This window comes from Myotis daubentonii, chromosome 20, assembly GCF_963259705.1.
Source record: "Myotis daubentonii chromosome 20, mMyoDau2.1, whole genome shotgun sequence".
Taxonomy (NCBI): Eukaryota; Metazoa; Chordata; class Mammalia; order Chiroptera; family Vespertilionidae; genus Myotis; species Myotis daubentonii.
Window position 1 is genome coordinate 2318370 of NC_081859.1, and position 23029 is coordinate 2341398.

The following is a 23029-nucleotide window of genomic DNA, read 5'->3' on the forward strand; positions in this document are numbered from 1 at the left end:
GTGCAAATCAGCCCGATTCTTCTCTGACTTCCAGCAACTCCGCACCGAGCACCCTGTTACGCTCACTCGCGTGTGGCCTCTCAGCCCATTCAGCCTGTTTTTCTAGTTCATATGAAACAGAGACAACAGGAGAGCGCTTTTCTAGCTTCAGGTTTCAGGGTAACATTTTCTTCTCACTGAATGCGAGGCAAAGTCAGCCTGGGAAAAGGCTGACTCTATCTTAACCTGCAAGAACGTGTATGTGAGGCTAGCACCCTTGTTTAACGCAACCAAAGAAATCAGGTTATTCAGCCGCCACCTCCAAAACTTTAGGCTAGTGATGGCGAACCTTTTGAGCTCAGCGTGTCACCATTTTGAAAAACCCTAACTTCACTCTGGTGCCGTGTCACATACAGAAATTTTTTAATCTTTGCAACCATAGTAAAACAAAGACTTATATTTTTGATATTTATTTTATAGATTTAAATGCCATTTAACAAAGAAAAATCAACCAAAAAAATGAGTTCGCGTGTCCCCTCTGACACGCGTGTCATAGGTTCGCCATCACTGCTTTAGGCTACCTAAACACGAGTCTTGAGTAGCACTATTTATGTATTTATGGTTCCAACCTCTAACAGATAGCCCTACAGAAAGAAATAACAGAAATTTTAAAAGAAACATTTCCCAGGTGTATGTATCTTTATCAGGCTCGACCATCTCCATGAACATCAGCATTCATTTTCACTCTTCACAAAGGCATCTTACGGATGAAAAATAGACACGTGTCTTTGAAATAGTATTCGAACCGTACAAACAAAATGTTAACATGTGCTATTACCCTGTGACTGCCAAATGGGTGTTGTCCATGTTTTCTTAATATAATTAATAAGTCTTATTAAATATCCTTAATGCATATGCTTTGAGACTGCTGAGATCTAATGAAACATAAAGAGTTCCAACATGGAACAGCTCTCAGATCAGTGGAGAGCACTGTCTGATCATCCCCACGAACACGGGCCAGGGCGCACCGCGGAGGAAGCCAGCTGTGGGGGGACCGAGCTAGCACGGGGGTCCGTCGCCGTGTGTGAGCGCCGCTCCCGTCCTGGGACTCACTGACGGGCCTTTTTCTCTGTTGATTTCCGCCAAAGCCTGGATGACTTACTCAGGTGCGGCGTGACCTTCGCTGCCAACATGGTGGTCGTGGACAAGGAGAGCACCATGAGCGCCGAGGAGGACTACATGGCCGACGCCAAGACCATCGTCAACGTGCAGACCCTTTTCAGGTAAATGTCCCCCAGCCCGGCCCGCCCGTGGCCTCCGGCTCCACAGTGTGAGACGCGGCCCCTCCCTCTGGGCGGAAGGAAGGACACCAGACCCTTTCACTGAGGTCTTCACTCATTTGACCCAAAAACGAAGACTGGTGTCGCTCCCAGTGGTTGATCAGAACTGTGAGACATTAAACTTCTAACACCTCCCAACCGGCACTGCTCCGTGGCTGAGCTTCAACCCGTGAACCAGGAGGTCAGGGTTTGATTCTCGGTCAAGGGCACAGGCCTGGGTTGTGGGCTCCATCCCCAGTAGGGGGCGTCCAGAAGGCAGCCGATCAATGATTCTCTCTCATCATTGATGTTTCTATTTCTCCCTCACCCTTCCTCTCTGAAATCAATTAAAATAGAATAACAAATCTGTGTCCTTTTATAGTTTAACAATAACAAATTCTAAAACATCATGCGCGGTCATCATTTGGGATGGACCCTGTGCGCTAATTTTGGTTTTATGCCCAGCCATGGCCAAAGGTATGCATTTACATCCTGGGTAACTAGGCATTAAAGATTACAAGGCTGTGGACAGGTAATGTACCCATGTTAGAGCTAAGTCTAACCTTATTATCCTCACTAATTTCCTGTCTTTGTTAATTAAACTCATCCGGGCAGGAATTCCCACTACGGTCATCTATCTGTTTTGCTTTAATACACAATTGCAGCTAGCCCCAGAGTTTTCCCAGTGGCCGGTGACAGACAGTAGATGGTCTGTTTTTCATCTTTATATTGGTTAGCATAACTGGGCTTGTCAAAGCTATTTACTGAATGAATTAATTCAGGCAGAGAACTATGCCATAGATATTTGACACTTCTCTACAATGATACTCAACATCACTGAGTCAGAGCATAAATTAATTGTAGACAAGTTTTAAGTAGAACAAACTATATTATTTTTCAATTACATTATTGCTTTATTATGAGCCTAGTTCCTAGGGAAAAGAGACTGATTATGTCATTTAATATCTAAAATGTTCTACAGGCAAAAAGTATGTAGGTCTTCTTAAGGCTCAGAAATAGCATTAGCACTTTAAATATACCTAATTAAATCTACTAGGTATTTAAATGTTTAAATATAAGCTATTATAATGGAATATAAGCAATACGTTATAAATATAAAATGCACTGCAATGAAACATTTTATTATTTAAGTCTTACTTAACAGTTCTAGGTTTTCACTAGGTGGCAGACTTAGATAATATGTTCAGTTTTTCAGTTTAAAAAGCATAAATGGTTACGGCTTATTCATACAGATAAGAACAGGCACACCCCATAAATTTTGTTGTCCTAATTTCACCTGCACATATTAAGGAAATGACCTGGTTAATCATATTATCACCTACTCTTCCGAAGACCTCAAAATATCTGGCCACACATGTGTATACTTATATTTGATATCATGTGTTAGAAGAGGATTATAGTATCCAAGTAAGCACAGATTTAACCATTTAGAACTATATATATGAAAGATGAAAAGCTGTATTTCTCAAAGAAAAATTCCCAAAGGACGAAATAAATATTCATTTGTCTGCAGCTCTGTTTTTCCCATAAATCTCTTCTCTGGTCTCATATCTCAGCAGTGTTCCAGATGTTTCTCACGAGCTCTCTGTTCACTTGTGTTTGACGCTACTTAATCTGTGAACATATAGTCACATTTATCACCCCTAGCACAATATGTACGGCCTGGTAAATTGTGAACATGTGTAGTTCCCTCTATTGGGCCACAGAGTCTAATTTAAAGGCAAGGATTTCACTTTATATATATTTTTAGACCTTGTAGACCAAAGCTTTCCTTTTCTATTGGGTGTAACTGAATGAACTAAACTGGTTGTTCACATGGTCTTACTGTTTGGTGTAATGGCCAAGCTGTGTACAGTGTGAGAGCTCCCTCTACAGGGCGTTCACATCCCAATTTTACTAGTCGTCAAAGTTTGCTTTATTAATTTCCACGGTGACACTGTTCTTTTAAAATATTTCTTAAAGAAATACTTTTGGAACTCCCAGATGGTCTGAGATTGGGCACATAGACGCATTTCCTGGGTTTACCAGATGGAGCTATGCCGGCCCAAAAGCCAATGGATATTTTTTCCTATTAGGGCCACTCCTCTCATTTTTCAATAGTTCCTGGGGGGGGGGGGGGGGGCAATGTGCTTTTATCGAATTTGTTCTCTTTGGTGACTTCTGAGTAAGAACAAAGAGCTTCTGAAAGAATACAGATGAGACGGTGTTTCTAGCTAAACTAGTTCTATGGTAGCACCCTCTTCATCAAGACTTTTCTCTCCTAAACAAAAAGTGCACAAATGAAATTGGGAAATTATCTATTGTGCCAAAGATTTATAATTAAAGAAACAGACACACTATTAGACACTGACTGTCACAATTTGGCAGGAGAGCTAACGTGTGGATAAAACCCACCAGAGTTCAAGACGTGTCATAACTCATAAAACTCAAACACCAAGGTGCCAGCGTGGAGAGAATGATTCTGACCTGGAGCAAACTTCATCTCAATTAGATCTGAGAGGAACCTGAAGCAATGGTTGGGATCTCAAAAGATGGAGAAAGTAAGGAGGAAAGAAAGTGCATTTCAAGCAGAAATAGCAACGCGAGAGAAAAAAAAAAGGCAACGAGCTAGGGAAGTGTCACACCGCCGCCGCTAAGAGCCAGTGAGGATGGTGTGTGACCGTGAGCTAAGTCCTTCCGAAACAGCATCGTTAAGCTTGACAACAACCCACCTTCACAGAACCTGAGCCTCAGAGCTTCCGTAACCGGCCCAAGGTTACAAAACTATTGCAAACACTGAAGGTCTGAACAAATTCTATCTTTAACCTTAAAAAATCAGCAAAAGAAGTCTTTGTTTTGCTGATATTTCAATCAAATTATTGCAGCTGACTGAGATCAAGAAATATGATAATATCTGTTCTCAAAACAGAAGTGAAGAAATAAAATATAATCACGTTTCCTTGATACGCAGGCTGTTTCTTCCTATAAAGGGTGGATTTCATGAAACACCTGATACCGTAGTTGTCAAAGACTCTGACCGGGTGAGGCTCAACTACGTGTCCACTAAGGTCACCAAGAGGGCATACAGTTTCCCAGACAACCCTGAAAGTGTGTATTTTTAAGAATTTGCTAGTGTCTTAACTGAGATGGTGACTGAGGCCCAGTGGAGACAGACGGGAGGGGCAGGTAGTCAGGGAACAGACACCTCGGCTGCCCAGAGGCAGCAGGCCCAGCCTCCCTGGGGTCAGTGACAGGTTCTGGCCACTCATCACTCAGATCAGGGAGTCAGAGCCGAGGACGGGTATGAACTCACCGTGGCACGGGAGCTCAGAGAGGGCTCCCCTCTTACAAGAAGTGTCGCCCCCTAGAAGGCGCCTGCATCCGTGTTGGGGCACGGAAGTAAACGCATCTGCAGAAGGAGCAGCTGGAGAAAGGTGTTGTTTTTGAGCCATTTACGGGCTGTTTACATCCTGCATATTTCCAGTCAGTTCTCGTGTCTGAATCAAGATACGGGTTCGGCCTGGTGGTTAAAGCACCGTGTGGCATTGTCGGTGTAATGCGCACGTTTCCTCGATATGCAGGCTGTTTTCCAGTCTCAGCATCATCACCGAGCTGACTCACCCCGCCAACATGAGGTTCATGCAGTTCCGAGCCAAAGACTGCTACTCCCTGGCCCTTTCCAAACTGGAGAAGGTAAGTCGCATTTAACCATTTTGGTTGGAAGAGTAATTTCTATATAGAAAGAACTGCCATCTATAATAATAAAGGGCAATATGCTAATTAGACCAGATGTCCTTCTGGACGTCATTCCGGACGTCCTTCCTGATGAAGCTGGGGCTGCGAGGGAAGCTGGTGCTGGCAGCCGGGGGAAGGAAGGCCTACTCTTGCACGAATTTCGTGCATCGGGCCTCTAGTGAAATAATAAAAACAATAATGCTGCTTTGAGGTCCTATGTGGGGGATAAAATGGTAATGTATAGATTTATTTTTAAATGTGAATTGATGGATTTGAACTATTTCTATCATAAGTGAATATAATGGAATATCTTATTCTATCATCATTAATCATAAATTAAAAGCATGATTTATAGCAGAATTATGTGTAACAAGAATGTGTATACTCACTCCATTTTGAAGTGGCTCCATTTATGTTATTTTTCTTTTAAAAAATATATTTTTATTGATTTCAGAGAGGAAGAGAGAGGGAGAGAGAGAAACATCAATGATGAGAGAGAATCATGGATCAGCTGCCTCCTGCACGCACCCTACTGGGGACTCAACTCACAACCCCCAGGCATGTGCCCTGACCTGGAATCTAACCATGGCCTCCTGGTTCATGGGTCGATGTTCAACCACTGAGTCACACCGGCCGGGCCTTTATATTATTTTTCAAATTGCAGTATCTCACACTGTTTTCTTCAGATTTGTCACGCCTCTCAGGACATTTCCTGAACATTATGGTTCTGCTTGCCTTTCCTGTTCATTGGCCCGCCCTTTTGGTGTGGCCCACCTTTTGTTGCTGGGTCGTTTTGTACGACATTCTTCTTCTTCTCAGGAATATTACAGTTCCTGCCACTGTTTTCCCAGTAACATGCCCCACGCTTGGTCATTGGTCATGTGGCGTCCTTGACACTCCTGGTAACGAAGCTCAGCGGAGAGGGGAAATGTGACAAGTAATAATGCCACAGAGACGAGGAAGACAATAATCGCGAAAACAGAAATTTCCATCTCATTTCCCTCTCGACGCATCTCATTTCTCTTGTTTCAATGCATTTCATAAAATAGTCTTTTATTCATGCTTATGGCACAATTTGCTTCAAGACCACTTCCTTTAAAATTGCTTTCGAACCATCACCATTCCCCAGTGATGACGACAATTCCACCCCAGCAATCATATGGTAATTACACCCTGATGGACGAGGCGAAGTGATGAAAATGTGAGATGAATAGGGGGTATTATCATCAGAAAAATAGATTCGGTCTTTGTCCCTCGTTCCTGACACAGAGCTTCAAAAAACCCTTGGAATTTCCTGAGTGACAGGAGTCACTTTTGTTATTCAGACCTTTCAATCATGACTGATTTGCGGCTAAGCAGGCAGGTCCTGGAGGGGCCCTTAGGTAGCTTAGTGATGAGGCTGGTTGCCAGGAAAAACGACCCACATGATTAGAAGGTTGAACAGTTCAGCCTCTCACCCCACCCCCAGCTCCAGGGAGGCGAGAGGGCCTGGAGATTGAGCTTAGTCACATGGCTAATGATCTCATTAATTATGCCTAAGTCGTGACACTTCGCTAAAAGCTCTGAAGGAGGAGGACTGGAGATTGTTCTGCTCAGCGCACACATTGACCTGAGAGAAGAGTGTCACTCAGACCTGCCCAGATGTATCTTTTCATTTGTTCCTGATTTGCATTCTCTACAATAAAATGATAATAATTAACTGCAGCTCCTTGAACCTGGAGGGAATGTGGGAGGCCCTGAATTTGCAGCTGGCTGGATGGGAGTGCAGTTGGCTGGCAGAAGGGCGATGGGCACAGGGGCAGTCTGGTGGGCTGGGCCAACTCTGGGTAGTTAGTGGCAGGATTGAACTGAATTGAGGACACCCGGCTAATGGCAGAGGATCGGTGTCAGAATGCAAACCCTCATGTCTGCGAACCATGTATCACTTTATAGTGTGAACGGCAGAGCAACATGATTCCAATGGAACTAGCTAGCTTCTGGGAGAAACAGGCAAAGATGTAGAAGTGAGAGCAATAAGGCAAAATTTTACAGAATCCGCATTTAAACTCAGGCCAATAAATGTTTACGGAGCATGGATGATGAGCTGAATACCTTGTTACATATTCAAAATATAACTTATGAATGACGTCATCACAGTCATAGCTAAGAATCATACAATCGGAATATGTTCTTCACATGTTATCAGGAAAATTTAACTAGGCAGAAAAATGTAAAATACGGCCCGGTCAGCATGGCTCAGTGGTTGAGCATCGACCTATGAACCAGGAGGTCACAGTTCGATTCCCGGTCAGGGCACATGCCCGGGTTGCGGGCTCCATCCCCAGTGTGGGGCGTGCAGGAGGCAGCTGATCAATGATTCTCTCTCCTCACTGATATTTCTGTGTCCCTCTCCCTTCCTTTCTGAAATCAATAAAAATATATTTTTAAAAAAGAAGAAAAATGTAAAATATGGAACGCTCACAAATGTTTCTATCTCAAATTTCTGGACAGAAAGAACGAGAGAGAGGTTCAAACTTGGCCTTCATGTTCCGGCTGCCCTTTGCTGCCGGGCGGGTGTTCAGCATCAGCATGCTGGATACGCTTCTCTACCAGGTATGTGAGAATTCTCTTTCTCTAAAAATGTGTACTTTTCTATTTCACTGAGATTTTATTAAATAAATATTGTATCGGGTGTTTCTCATGGAGCTGTTAACTTGACTTAGGCTCTGAAAGTAATTCAATATTTTATTTCATGGACTTGATGACATAAAATTTAATGAAACATTTTGTAAGAGAAATGTTATTTTTCAGAATAACCTCAGAAATATTTTTTAGGCATGCTTTAATACCAGGGTCCTACAAGGTTGTTGTTGTGTTATTTTGGCAATTTAATGTTGCTACATTCATATTACTAGACCAAAAAATATCTAAGAAAAAATCACTAAGTTAAAAAAGCTGCCTTTTTTATAATATGTATTTTCTTGCGATAAGGTATCAAATTGGTGCCAATAAAATGATCAACCATTTCGTTGGCCTGAACATAGGGAATGGACATGTCTTCTTATGTTCTCGTCTGGATGGAAGAGTTTAGTTTTCTTATACCAGCATCAGTAAAATAAATGAGTAATCAAGAAAGTAGTCTAGCCTGTCCAGTGGTTAATAAAGAGCTAATATGCTAATTGCTCAGTGGCTGAGTGTTGACGAGGAGGCTGCAGTTCAATTCCTGGTTAGGGCACAAGCCCAAGTTGTGGGCTTGATCCCTAGTGTGCGGTGTGCAGGAGGCAGCTGATCAATGATTCTCTCTCATCATTGATGTTTCATTCTCTCTCTACTTCTCCCTTCCTCTCTGATGTCAATACAAATATATTTAATAAAATAGTCTAGTAGATTTATTTAAAAGGCATCACTTTTCAAAAGTCTTTGCTATGCGGAATAACTAGATGATTATTTTTCCAATTTTAGTAGTTGAAGATCAAACTGAGGGCAGTCATCCTATATAATAAAGAGCTAATCCTATATAATAAAGAGCTAATATGCTAATTAGACCAAGTGGCAGAATGACTGTCCCAACTTCCGGACGAAGCCGGGGTTTCAAGGGCTGAGCTCCTTGCCCGAATTTTGTGCACTGGGCCTCTAGTTTCATTTAATTGATTGAATGTTTGTACATGTCATGGTGAAATGTGTTTGCATTTCACCCACAGCTAAGACTAAATCAAAGACGTAGGAAGCATTACGAATGCTCTCACTACTGAGTAGTGTTCTGGCAACATATCAAAATATATCTTATATGTCAGCACATAGAGTCTGATAATATTTACTACTAAACTATGAACTCATTAATATTTAGAGTTACTGAAATATTAGAAAATTATTCTACTAGAATAGAGCTTAATCTGTAAAACGTTTATATTTCCTTGCAAATATTAGTTCTTCCATGTATTTATGACATTCTCTATTTTAATTCAACTCATTTCTTTGTTAAAAATCTAAAAATGTTTTTTATCATGTCTACCAATATGAATAAAATGTAAGCATATCGAGATATTCTTGAGAATAAATATTTCCATGTCTCCTTATGAACAGCTAACTGGACATGTGTATTTAGGCCACTCACTGGATATATTTTTCACTTCCTGTTTAATGGAGGCTTCCTGATGTGTCAGGAGAAACAGCCTGTTAGCAGTGATATGATGCTCACACTTGGCCAGTCCACACATTTCATCATCTTGTTTGTATCGCAGTCGTTTGTGAAGGATTATATGATTTCCATCACCAGACTCCTGCTGGGATTGGACACTATCCCGGGATCGGGCTTCCTTTGTTCTGTAAGTTAATCATTTTTGGCATAAAAGATGGATGGTTCCGATAAACAGTCTGAAGTTGAATGATAATGTACTTAGGCTTATTCTTCTAGGCCGTTTCCCCCCTAATATGTGCTCAAAAAAAAGTTTTTAAAAATTCCTTAGGAAAAGTTCAAGGGAAAACGTTATTTGAAGTTAATAATGAAGATCAATAGCTGTTCAGAATTCAGAACAGGTGTTTTTCCTCACTGTGTCAGAAAAACAGTATCCCTTACTGCAGCCAAGCAATCCTCACGCAGTTCAATTGAATTGTAATTGTTTGTAAAAGAGTATACGGTGTCCACGTGTATTTAAGGTGTGACTTGCCAACAATTCAAATTGAAGATTAACAAAGGACTAGAATGTGTACCCCCCGCTGTGAGCCCTGTGCTCATCCTGCTAAGGTCTTTCCCAACGTGGGTGTTCGTAGAACTCGGGATGGACAATTCTGTTTTGTGCTGGCGTGTCCTTTGTACGTTAAGAGTTTCAGCAGCAGCAGACCTTGTCCACTAAGCCCCAGCAGCAGCCTCTGGTTATCACACCATTTAAAACAGTCTCCACGGCTTTTCCAACAAGTCCCAGCTGACACCAGTGACCGCTGTCTCCTGAGATTGAGCTAATCCAATGTCATCCTGCCCCGCGTTGACTGGCTGCTTTATCAGGTTGGGGTGAGCCCCAGGAATAAGGCGCGATGGGGTGCCTTCAATAAGTTTAACACACAGGTGAGTGAGCACTTACGAAAAGGCATGTTGAGATTTCAAGATATCAACAATTTCCACCCGTAAGAAGTGAAAAAATAACCACCAGGTTGTTATTTCTTAAGCAGCTGAGATGTCAATAATCCCTGTGTTCCAGATAAAGATCACCGAGGAGGACCTCTGGATCAGAACGTATGCCCGGCTCTATCAGAAGCTGTGTTCCTCCAGCGGAGACGTCCCCATAGGGATCTACAGGACCGAATCTCAGAAGCTCGCTACGTCTGAGGTTTGGGACTATCAAAATATTCCAGCGTTCACGTGTAACCCGATCGAAGGCAGCCAGCCCTATCAGAAGAGACGCAAACCTCTCCCTTAAAACATTTACTAGGTTATGGTTTCATGCCTTGAAGGACAAGTGACATTATAGGAACAGAATATTTTGAGTATTTGCTCTGGCGAGATGATTATTTCCACATATTTGTAGGAAATCAAACTATTACAGAGACTTAGGACGAGAAAGATCACACCAAATACATTTAAGATTGTGATGGACAAAACTCTACAAGACAAGTGCTCAGCTATGAAGGAATGAATATGTTTTCATTTTGCTTACTAAGTCCATATAAACTGAAATGACCGAACAAAGATTGATATCCTATTCTGATGGTAGATATGACTCAAGGGTTCATGCTGTTCACTTCCACAGAAGAGACAGTATCAAGTAGGTGAGACTAGAGGAAGTTAAGACCTAAATGGTATCCACTATTGCAAAACCATGGTGTTAAAATTTGTAGTATTTCCGACTTCAATTCTAATAGCTAAAATAAGGTTTCTAAAAATGTGCTAATAAAATGCTCTCTTACCATGAAGATATGCAGGTGAACTAACTCATTTTTATATCACTCGGATACAGTGCTGTTTTCAAATAGGAAGGTAGATAAATATCCCTATTTTCCATTGAGTTTAAGCATGAGATAATTCCCTAGCCTGCCACGAGGTAATGTGTGTGAGGGAGGCATTGCCTGAGCCTCCGTGATTTATATTCACTTTGAAAGGATTTGTTGGATCGCCTCCTGCCCTAACTTCAATTGGCAATTTGAATTCTATTATTCTGAAAGGAGCAACACAGGCCTGGCGTAGCTGGCGCTGAGACTGCGTCCAGGGAAGGGGAGAGGCAGCAGGCTCATGGATGGTTATGTGTCCTTTGTGTGTCCTCACTGTGTCAGAAAAACAGTATCCCTTACTGCAGCCAAGCAATCCTCACGCAGTTCAATTGAATTGTAATTGGGGCAAGGGCAGGAGCTGTAGGTCTGCACAGGCCCATGCTCTTAGAGAGTCACACCTTCGCTTGATGGGCGTGGCATTTCACATGACCTCCTGGTATGAAAAGCAACCATCTGAAAGCAGGGAGTTTTTGTTTTTTAGGGCTTAGCATCCAAGGAGAGCTTCTTACTTAATGATCAGATTTAATCGTGAAAGAGCCCATCACAATGGACTGTATGAGTTTGTTCAGTTTTTTCCCCTCATACGGAGAACAGCCCGGTTTCAGTTGTATTTGTGATTCTAGACTACCTTTGTGAAATGTTAATATTTACAACATGTTTTCACTTAGAAAGCTTCAAAGAGTTCCTGAAATATTTCTTAATATCTTAATCAGAAAACATTTGATGTGGTGAATAATTAATGCATGAATTAAAAAGTGCTTTTTTATTTCTTCTGGGTTGTATGAGGGACTTTAAAAAAACCATATTTTATAAAGTACATTCCAATGCCATCTTTAGAAAGGCAATACCTTAATAAATGTTAAAATATTATTCATTCCAAGAACAAAACAGTTTTCATAATCTTATTTAAATTTCATGTGAACTATGTGTGGTAGATTTAGAAATATCCACTACATGGACTTTATTTGAATAAAGTTACAAAATACCTCATGTCTTTTGTGGTTTCAAACAACTCTATGTTAACAATCATTTGATAAAAAAAATTGATATGGAAAAATTAAATCATTTCATAAAAACTTGGATTGGAGGATGCAAAGAAATTTTTATCTGGTTTATATATCATTCCAAAAGAACATATTTTCTAATAGTAGTTATTTAGTAATGCTAAGTTAATATCAATGACTGTGACTTGGCTCTTCCTGTGAAAACTCTCATGAGTTACACGATAATATCAAGGCATGAGCAAACAGTCACAGAGCCCCAGGCTAACACCGTTCCCTAAAATGTCTAATTCTCAATGTCCATTTCCTTTCAAGTCTCAAATATCAATCAGTGTGGAGGAATGGGAAGACACCAAAGACTGCAAGGACCAAGGTCATCACCGAGGCAACCACCGCAACTCCACGTCCAGCGACCAGTCGGACCACCCCCTGCTGAGGAGAAAGAGCATGCAGTGGGCCCGAAGGCTGAGCAGAAAAGGTCCCAGACACTCTGGTAAAACAGCTGAGAAAATAACGCAGCAGCGACTGAACCTCTACAGGAGGTCAGAGAGACAAGAGCTTGCTGAACTTGTGAAAAATAGAATGAAACACTTGGGTCTTTCTACAGTGGGATATGGTATGCTCGCTCAAAATATTGTATGCTATGGACTTGTGATTGCTGGCCCTTAGTCGTTGTAGCCTTGGTTCTCCTTTAGTAAGTCGAGAATCACATTTTTGGTTCAGAGGTCAAGTTGACGGGACTAGTGGCATGTCTCGAATTGCTTCCGGAAAATTCTGATGATGATAATAAAGTGAAAGTGCTAAAAGTTTTAAGTATTTGCTTAGTTCTCTATAGGCACTGTGATGAATACATTAGATGAATTATCTCCATTTTAATTTTCACAAAGACTCTTCCATTTTAGACCTAAGGAATCTCAGTCAAATAACTTTTCTAATTAGTTTGTTAATAGCATGACTGAGATTTATGTTCTGTTCTGTCTGGCTCCAGTGTCTGGCTTACACACACACACACACACACAAACACACACACACACACACACACACACATATACCACATCTTATTCTACAGTCTGGAATAAACTGAATTTGAGGCTTTGGTAAGTAACTAAATGTACTAGCTATAGACACACCAAATGTTCCTACAAAATTTGTTTAGGTTTTTGTTGTCCAGAAATAAAATGTCTTCAAAGCCTATAATGTAAAGCTCAAATGCTGCTTGACCTCCATCTGTCTCAGTGGTAGGCTTCTGTGCTGATCTACGGTTGCGATATAGACCATTTGGCACAGCCTAAATAAGTAATGCAAAGGTAATTTTTAAATACATCCCTTATTACTCTGTAAATGTTATTTTAAAAAGAAATTCAGTCAACTTAGAGGAAGCCCAAATGCCAAGGGCTCCGTTTTGTTGCACATGCGACCTGGGTATACCAGAAGTCCCGATAATGGCAGCCTCGTGCAGTTAAGGATAAACAGGATGCAGTCCGTATGTGCCCGCATATCACCTTTACTATGAAAGTCTCAGCTTGAAGCAATGCCCACAGGGAGCGATTTTCAACGATACGGTTAGAGTTTAGAAGAGGTGAGCTGTGTGTCTTTGAAGAGAAAGGGAAAACATTTACTGAGTTCCCACTCTTTGCCAGGAACAGAGTGAGATGCTTTTTGAACACTTTTCATTACTCCTTATGGCCCTGATTCATTGGTTGTTCATTGTGTTGTTCCTACTTAAATGTGGACTCATTCATGACCCATAATTTTAGGATGATCAAACAGAGTCTTACATTAGGAAGCACATTAAAAGGGAACAATGATTTTCTTTTAAAAATAATGTTAGTAGTTCATTGCCAATTTATTAAGTATGATCGTATTTCTCATAGAACTATAGTCCTATATTTATGTGTCCAATTGTTAGTTGTTATCCAGCTACAGTCTCTTCTTTTGGAAAGTTCTAGTAAATGACTGTTTGTCCAGGTCCAGCTGAGTTTCATGAAAATCATAATAACCCCCACGAGTGCTGGAGGCAGTGAGGCGGATCACAGCTGGGCTCTGAGAGACACAAAAACGCACCAACTAACTGCGTGGGAGAATCACCAGGGAACATGTTATGTTTCTGCTAATAACACTTCTATCATTTAGTTATACTCTATAATTTTTAGTATAAATTTGTTAATGTAATTCTCACACTCACTCTTACAGAAAGAAAGAAAGGGTACAGCCTGCCTTTTTACACTTCTCTTCTTTCTCTTTTTGTTCATTCTATCCATCTATCTATCCACAGACCCATCCATTCATTCTAAAGCCATGCACTGTACATGCCCCATCACATAAAGATAACAGCAGGAATTGGAACCTACCACATCATGGGGGCCAGGTGCTCCCTGTATTTCTAATTCTCAAACATTCATCCGTTGCTCAACAGATATTATTGGGCCACCCTCCAAGCACTGATCCAGGCGTTACTCCAAGAATGGGAATGGGGCAATGACCTCTTAAGATAAGACCTCTGCCTTTATGGACCTTCTATTCCAGTGTCAGCCAGTAGAATTAATGAACCATTTAACCTCTATCATTTGGGGAGTGCAGCTCAGAACACCTATCTCAGAGGTTTGCTGTATATGTCAAAGGGGATAATGAACAATAGTGTGCTTAGCCCAGAACTGGCATTCAGTTAATACCACAGATCTAGCATATGTCTATTTAAGTACTGTATCTATCAGTGTTTTACATATCAGAGGTGGGGTTTTTTTGCCCACTTCAAAAACAAATTTTGCACCTTTGGTAGCAATATCATCTCCCTTGAGGATGTGTGCTTTAAAACAATTAGCATTTTGCACGTTTGCCTGCCTTCCTTGAGGAAAAGGGACTGTCTTACTCATCTTTTCATCTTTGTATCCCCAACAAATTGCACATTTCCTGACACACAGGAACCCAGTAACAGCACACTGAATGCGTGAACAAATGGAGTTCTTACAGGTGACACAACAGGGCCTGGACTTAAATGATTTCCGTGGGTCACCTGACCTGTACATTCACATCAGCACTTCAGTGGATGACTCAGACTCAATATCTTGGCGCGTTTCCACCAGACCACATGTACTTTCTGCACCGCCGTCAGGGTCCTGCAGTGTTTCACCAATGAGAGATGTTCTACATGCTCTACACACAACGCATCATGGCTGATTCAACCACGAGCCGGAATCTGACTGTCCCTGAGGAGGTGTGGCCTAATCCAGAAGGAGCAGATTACCCTGACTTATTGGCCGTGACACGCAAAGGAGAGAGAAAGGGAAGAGTCAAAAGATGACTTCCGAGGGCTCTCGTTTGAACGTCTAAGAGGTGGTGACACTTACGGAACTTAGAAAAAGAAGACAAGTATGTTGGGGTGGAGAGAATACATTAATTTGAGTGCCTGGAAGAATCCAATGGCGATGTTGTGTAAGAAGCTGGATTGCTGCTGCCTGGTGCCCAAGAAGAAAGAAACGAGATGCTTACATAGACCTGAGAGTCATCTGCATATAGATTTTGATTAAAGCCGTAGGAGTAGATGAAGGAACCCCAGATGAAAGACGACAAGAGAACTCCGGAAAACACTCATATTTCTAGAAGGTTAAGGAAAGAAGCATTATTTTTTAAATGAGAGGCTGAGTGTCTAGAACTGAATTACCCAAAAGATGATGCCTAGTCCAATAGCGTGCTATCAGTTGGTCATGTGTTTTATCAGGATCCTGAGCCTTTGGACCTTCAGAAACCCCCGGGGCGGGGGGGGGGGTTCTGAGGTGGTCAGAGGCATCCCTCAGCATGGCAATGCCCACCATAAGCAGTTTTGTCCTTTATCCTAATGTGAGTATGTGTTCCATGATGTGGAGAAAAAAAAAGTTGGAAAGTGTTGGACTATAGAGATAAGGGGAGAAGATGGCTTTGAACTCAGCTACTTTTTAAAATTTCTATTAACCTCACCTTGAGGAGGAGTCAGTGAGGGATGGGAACTAGGAGTGATGTGGTCTCTTCATGATATTACCCAGGTCTCCATATAAAGCATATGTAGTCATTGAATTGAACTCCTTAGTAAAATGTTTGCTCCAATTCCTGGAGTCCACGGAAAACTCAAAATCTTCAGAATGATAAAACCTGAGTAGGAAAATAAAAATTACTGACACACTCGCTCCGTCTACGGCTGGAACCCGCTCCATTTGCTAGGCAGTTTACATTTGTAACAGGCAAACCAAGTCCCCAGTAGATACTGACTTCATCCCAGAACCAAAAATGAATACATCCTGTGAATAAGCAAGGAGAAAGGATGGGTGTGGATGTTGCCTGAGAAGTTGTTTGTTAAGCTTGTTTTCCCCCTAATGCCACTGTTTGATACCGTGTGCTGTTTATATAAGGAAGTTCAGTAACGCTGCCACTGTTTATGCACAAATTTGAGTCGTACCCAGACAAATGGGAAGGAGGTATGCTACGAGACCTACTGCACAGAGTACTATGTTTTATGTTATGTTTTCGTCTCCAGGAGGCCCTATTAATTTCTGTTCCTTTGTACAGCAGTTGTGGAAATCCACACAGGGGAGAACTTCTCAGGAAGCACACACAAATTGCTTTTTGTATAGGCAGATGATCCCGGTTATCTCATATCAGAACAATATCCTTTGAGTCAGCGTTGTACCTTATTTGGAGTAGCTCATTGTATGCACTCACTGGAATTCCATCTCCAGAGTCAGCCATCTACCCTCCCCTGGGTAAGATTGACAGGTTTAGCAAATGAAAATACAGGGTTCCCAGTGAAATATGAATTTCAGACAAACAGCAAAAAACTGTTTAGGACAAGTGTGGCCCATGCAACCTTTGGGACCTATTCATGCTAAAATTTGTTAGCTTTTTAATCTTAAATACAGATTTCACAGTTCACTCTCTATTTTGCCTGACAACCTTGTCCCCATGGCAGAATACAATGCTTTGTATCTACTTTGGGATATATACAACCAAACATATCTCTTCATTTGACTATTAATTTGATGATCTTTGGATTGTAAAAGTTTTGCAGACATACGATGATGGATTTAGTTTACTGCAGTTACATACCTTGTAAGATGAGGACTTTCATTTACAGATTTTTAAAAATAGGGCCCATCTGGGTATCAATTTGAAATATAATTACAAGTATTATCTTTTCTATTCCAGGGACAGAATTTTAGGTAGATAAACACAGTGGCAGCCCTCATTTGATGAACATACCAAGTATTCCCCTGGGCAGGAAATTACCGGGCCAGCTACATTGGCCTATAAAAGTCAATTAATTAATTGACTTAATTTAATTAATTGCATGCAGTTACGTATTGATCTGCCTCCCTTGGTCTGTAATACATTCTTCGGTTTTGAGTCAAACTGTAAAATGTAGCGCCTCTTTTAGGAGCCACACTTGTCTATTGCTGAAGTGCCTAGGAGGGTCCAATGGCTCCAGAGCAGAGATTTAAAAAAACACCCTCAAAGCCTAAAAACATTACCCTTGGAGGGTTAGTGCCATTGAGGTATGGGTCCACATGGGTTTACATTCACATTGTATTATAACCTGGGCAGCTAAGAACTTCAGGTGCCAGGGCTATTTTCTTTGTCGGTGTCTTTGTATCATCAAAGTCAGGGCTCTGGCCTTGAGGTCTGGGGATGTCCTCCAATGCAATTGACAAAGTTAAATGACACAGCCTTTGACTTTAAAACATACACAGGGCATCCCCCCAAACTGTATACACACTTCACAGCTGGTAGCTCCATGGGTGTTTCTTTCTTTTCAGATTTAACCCACTGGAATGAGTGAGTATTCGCAGTGTGTATGTGTTTGGGGGTGAGCCCTGGGTACTGTTTTCAGGGAAGACAAATAACTTGGCTGTACACGTTCCTTGGAACTTACACTTCAATGCTGCCCACGGGTCCTTCGCATTCTGCAAAACCAACAGGACGGCTCTTATCAGACGCCTCAGGGGACAGAGTCAAACATCGTTAGGGTCTTCAAGCCTCCCGGATATACTTCTGTTGTGTTTTCTGAACACAAGGTCATTAGATGATACTTCACAGAATTTCCCACAGGAATATTTCTTTCTGAGATTGGCCATCTATACCCACAATCATTTTTTATCATTGATAAAAGCATAATCAATCAAGTTGACATCTTGTCAAGCTATTTCAGTGTCAACATTTTGAGGGTAGAAGATAACTGTGGTTGTTCTGAACAGAATTAGATGGTTTAATGTACCACCTTTTGGACGGAAAGGAGTGCCCGGCAGACATTTCCAATGACAACCATTTGGAAATAGTCAGTTGTGTATACCATCCTACGGTGGACAACACTATAGCAAGTTCTCCTGGCCAGCTCTATGGTTTGAAGATAAGATGCTCTCTAAGAATCCTCTCGATGTTCTGTAAGTAGCATAACAAACCTGGCACTGATTTGTCTTCCAGATGAAATGAATGACCACCAGAGCACCCTGTCATACATCCTGATTAACCCGTCTCCGGACACCAGACTAGAGTTGAATGACGTTGTGTAAGTTGACCTTACATCCCACACACAAGGCATTTATTTTCAGAAGCCACCTATTATTATTATTTTTTATTTTGATCCCCACTAGTATAGCCTCTATGATTCCTGTGGCATAAATGTCCAAGTCTAATTTTTGTGCTCAAGAAACACATTTGCATTTTCTATATTTCTGTGTGTAATACCATAAAAAACACACTCCACAGAATTGTAAAGGAATAGAAGAAGGAAATGGCAGCATGAATTCTGTGTTTGGTGAGCTAGAATGTATTTGGGGAAATAAGAGAAAATATATCTCTATATATAAAAGGCTAATATGCAAAGTGTCCCCACAGGAGTTTGGGAGATTGGGCGTTCTCTCACTCGCTATGACATGCACTGACCAGCAGGGGGTGGTGCAGAACTAAGGGAGGCCTCGGCTGGCAGCCAGAAGGCCCCAATCGGCCCTGATCGCCAGCCAGGCCTAGGGACCCTAGTGGAATAATAAGAGATCAGCTCAAAGGAAAACCTGAATATCTCACACTATCTAGTTCCAAAGACCTGAGATTTCCTACCAGCAAAAGTCAAGTAGATCAATACACATATTAGGAAAAGGTGTAAGGTAGTAATTTTATTCATCAGAAACTGTATTATTCACATACAATGATCCATATTTGTGACATTGAAATAATTAAATTTTAGTATAACTACAGCAATGATAAATATCATGAAAAAATGCCTACTTTGACAAATAGTACATAAAGCACATTTTGGAAATTTATTTTAGTAGACTCATAGTGATACTATTAGGGAAGGAACTTTTGCAGCTACATCAGTTAATTTGGGGGATACTGGGTTATACTCAGGTCTTTTATGTTTTTCTAAAAAAAAAATCACTCCCAAAAGTCCATTTTAAATGAAGGGGCAACATTCATTTGATTCAAAGACCAATAAGTGATTAGATGATATAGCATTAATAATCATAGTGCATATTAGCTTTCTTTATCAACCTATAATGCTATTGATAAAGTGACAACATGGATGGATCCTGAGAATATGCTGAGTGAAATAAGTCATACAGACAAGGACAAAAACTATATGCTCTCACTCATATGTGGGGCATAAAACAGAAAGCAACAAATGAACAAACAAAACAAGTAAATTTATAGACAGACAATAGTATGGTTCTTAGCAGAGGGAAGGGGAGTGGGGGAGAGGGAGAAGAGTGTAAGGGGGTCAAATATATGGTGACAAAAGCTTAGATTTTGGGTGGTGGGTATGCAATACAATGTACAGATGATGAATTACAGAATTGTATACCTTAAAACTGCATAATGTTATTAACCAATGTTACCCCATTAAATTTAATTAAATAAAAGAATAATATTAAGTAGTAATGAAACAAAAACTTAATACTAACCCTGCAAAAATTTACAGGCCAACTCAACAGGGAGTCCTTCTGCCAACGTTTATATAGAGACACTGTTTAGCGAACCTAAACACTGAACAGATACATTGGAAGTAGTCCTCTCAGGGTTCGGCGTGAACTAGTTTTGTGTTTACTGACTATTACCATTATTTGCTTTGCTTTCTCTTATCAGATATTTAATCCGACCAGATCCACTGTCATACCTTCCCAACAGCGAACCCAGTCAAAACAGCAGCATCTGCAATGCCACTGGTCAAGACTCTCGGGAGGAAACTCAGCTTTGATAACACAAAAATAATGAACTTCTTTTTTTCCGACAAGGAGCTTGCTTGAAAGAACTCTATTTTAGGAGGAAAATATGGCTGGCATGAAATAAACTAGACTGGACTATCTTCAAATCTCTCTTATTGACACAAATCTATTCTCTTAGAAATATAGGTTATTTTGAAATTTAACTTACTGCTTATTGGTATTTCTCCTAGTGATATTGGAAAGACATCCATGGGATGGTTTTGGAAAACCTAAATGAAAACACACGATCTTAAATCTGCTCATTGCATTGTTTGACAATAATCCGAACTGTCTGAAGACAATTTTTACAAATTTTAAGGTTTTCTGGAAGTCAATGAAAAAATCCAGCTCTATTTGGTGCATCATATTATATTCTTTAAAACTGGTCTTTTACAAAATTGAGCTCATCACCTTCTCTACACAGGGATGACAAACTCGTGGGCGGACATTTTTGTAGGAGTCATAGTTTGCTTTAGAATATTAAGTCACCTTCACTTGTTTTGTTGCCTTTTCATAGGATACCATGTTTATTTTAGGACTTGAGATGCTCATAGCATGTTTTACACCGAGGAAACCAGAACAAATAAAAAGAAGTATCGAGAAGCTGAAATTTTTGCTCACTTTATGTCTGACCCTCATTGTATGCCAAGGAGAGTGTATTAAAAAGCAAATATTGATCGTTCTCCTAAAAGAATGCCTATAACATTGAGAAAATACTTAAAGCATATTTGTTGACTTACATTTAATCCAGGAATTGAAATAGGCAGTGATTTTCATTGGACTATTGAGCTTCAACATTTTTTATATATCTATATAGAGTATTTCATTAGAAAGGTAGTTTAAAATTCAAAGAAGCAAAACTATACTCCTTATGGAATACAAGAACATTTGAAGCATTAAAAGTCCTCTTTTATGCCATTAGTATTGCAATAATCATACCCAAAAACTGATGTTAAAGATTTGGATTGAATTTTGAAAAATTATCTATGGGAATATACAGTAGTTTAACACTGTGAGGATAAAGCATATAATAAACATAGTTTTGCCATTTAAATGGCATAAAACTCGGGTAAAATTGACAGTTATAAATGAAATGTAAATTGACTTTGGATGACACCAAGGCCTTTGCCTGTATTTCCGAATCTCCTTCAGAAAAATAAAGAAAAGCACAGAGTATAGATGTCTATTAGTTGCAATGTGTTAAGGTAGAGAGAGCCATTGGTAAATTTAAAAAGTTATTTTTCTTCCAACTTTGTAGTTTTCCTTTTTTCTGAATTTGACATTGAGTTTCAGTTCAGTAGAAAACAGGACATATAAGACTTAGATAGATTTTATCTTTTTTTTTTTCATATAGAAGCAGAGAAATTGAAAGGAAAATAGAAAGTTTAAAACAAAAGAGAGAAAGGAAACCTAATAGTCCCCAAATAATTCTATAGAAATAAAAATGTAAAACATAAAATCTGAAATTGTAGATTATCGCCATTCTATATTTTGGCTTAGAGAATGAAATGCCCATTTGTGTGTGTGGGTTTTTTTTTAATTTTTTGTACTTTACCTTACTCTCATTTTGGAATAATAAAGCCACCAAGAATTTCCTCTACAACAGGGAGAGCCTACCTTTAATTTTCTTTCATCAGACAGAGAAGTGGAATTTATAACAAGTTACTTAAAACTGAAAGCATGCCTTAAAACAAAGACTGTATGCATAGGTATGTCTATGTTATAAGCACATGGGAAAGGTATTTGACAAACACACATTAACATGCACTTTATTCAAACTAAAGGCAGAATCAAAGTAGTATATGCACTGGAGAACAGCGATGCATTTACTGACCCTGTTTCATATTTGCACATCAACAGTCAGTCTTTCTTTCAATTGCCATTTCTTTACATCATTACAGTTATTGTTAGGAATAAACATAAGATTTTATGAATCTTCCATTTCTTCCCAGGATCTCAAGTTAAGACTTTTTGCATTATGACAGCTGTCAAGACTAGGATTTTAAGTTAAGACATGACTATGTTTCCTATAAAACTAAAAACCCCATTTCATACATTTTACAATAATTATTTTTGATTATAAATATTCATCCAAATTTGCTATTTAACACAATTCATACAGCCTGCTGTAACAATGCCAGTTTATTAGCCTTTCTGTTATTTAAAGAATAAAAACATGCTAATAAAAGCCTTTTAACAAAAACGATTGCCTTTTTAAAATGCACTTGCACAGGAAAATAAAACATAAAGCCAATGATAGTCCTTGTAACCCTAAGGGAACAGGTTGTTTATTGTCTATGTAACCTTTTGCTACCAGTAACATTGAACTGCTTTAAAATAAATAATAAAATTATTTCTGATGATGAAAACTCTTGGTGTGTTTTTTTTTTTTTTTTGCCTAAACGTTCGTTGTTTAGACACATCATGCTTTGAACCTATAAAACTCATTTGTCACTTTGATATTTCAAAAGCAAAATGAATGTCCTGCTGTTGCTTTATAGTAAGTTCGAGTCAGGAATGGTGGGTCCTCCAACATTGTTGTTCTTTTTAAGATCAATTTGGCTATTCTGGTCCTTTGTGTTTCCATATAAATGCTTGAATTAGCTTGTTTATTACTGGGAAATGTAGCTGGGATTTTAATAGGCATTACATTGAATTATTGATCAATGTGGGGAGTGTTGTCATCTTAACAATATTGCTTTCTGTTCCATGGGCCTGGGTACCTTTTCATTTATTTCTTTCGGCGATGTCTTGTAGTTTTCAGTGTGCGGCCTTGCATTTCTTTGGTAATTTATTCCTAAGCATTGAA

At 39.9% G+C, this 23029-nt stretch overlaps 1 protein-coding gene across 2 annotated transcripts in view; it reads left to right on the forward strand.

Annotated features, from left to right (window-relative positions):
* KCNT2 (potassium sodium-activated channel subfamily T member 2) overlaps positions 1-22564 on the forward strand; it is a 125820-nt gene extending 103256 nt beyond the window's left edge. For both annotated transcript variants that reach the window (XM_059677311.1, XM_059677312.1), the window contains 8 exons: positions 1128-1262; positions 4880-4991; positions 7524-7625; positions 9254-9337; positions 10208-10336; positions 12311-12611; positions 18443-18527; positions 20102-22564. In XM_059677311.1, coding sequence (XP_059533294.1) covers positions 1128-1262; positions 4880-4991; positions 7524-7625; positions 9254-9337; positions 10208-10336; positions 12311-12611; positions 18443-18527; positions 20102-20213 — 1060 coding nt within the window. In that variant the 3' untranslated portion in view covers positions 20214-22564. The remainder of the gene's footprint in view (positions 1-1127; positions 1263-4879; positions 4992-7523; positions 7626-9253; positions 9338-10207; positions 10337-12310; positions 12612-18442; positions 18528-20101) is intronic.
* The last annotated feature ends 465 nt before the right edge of the window (positions 22565-23029 follow it).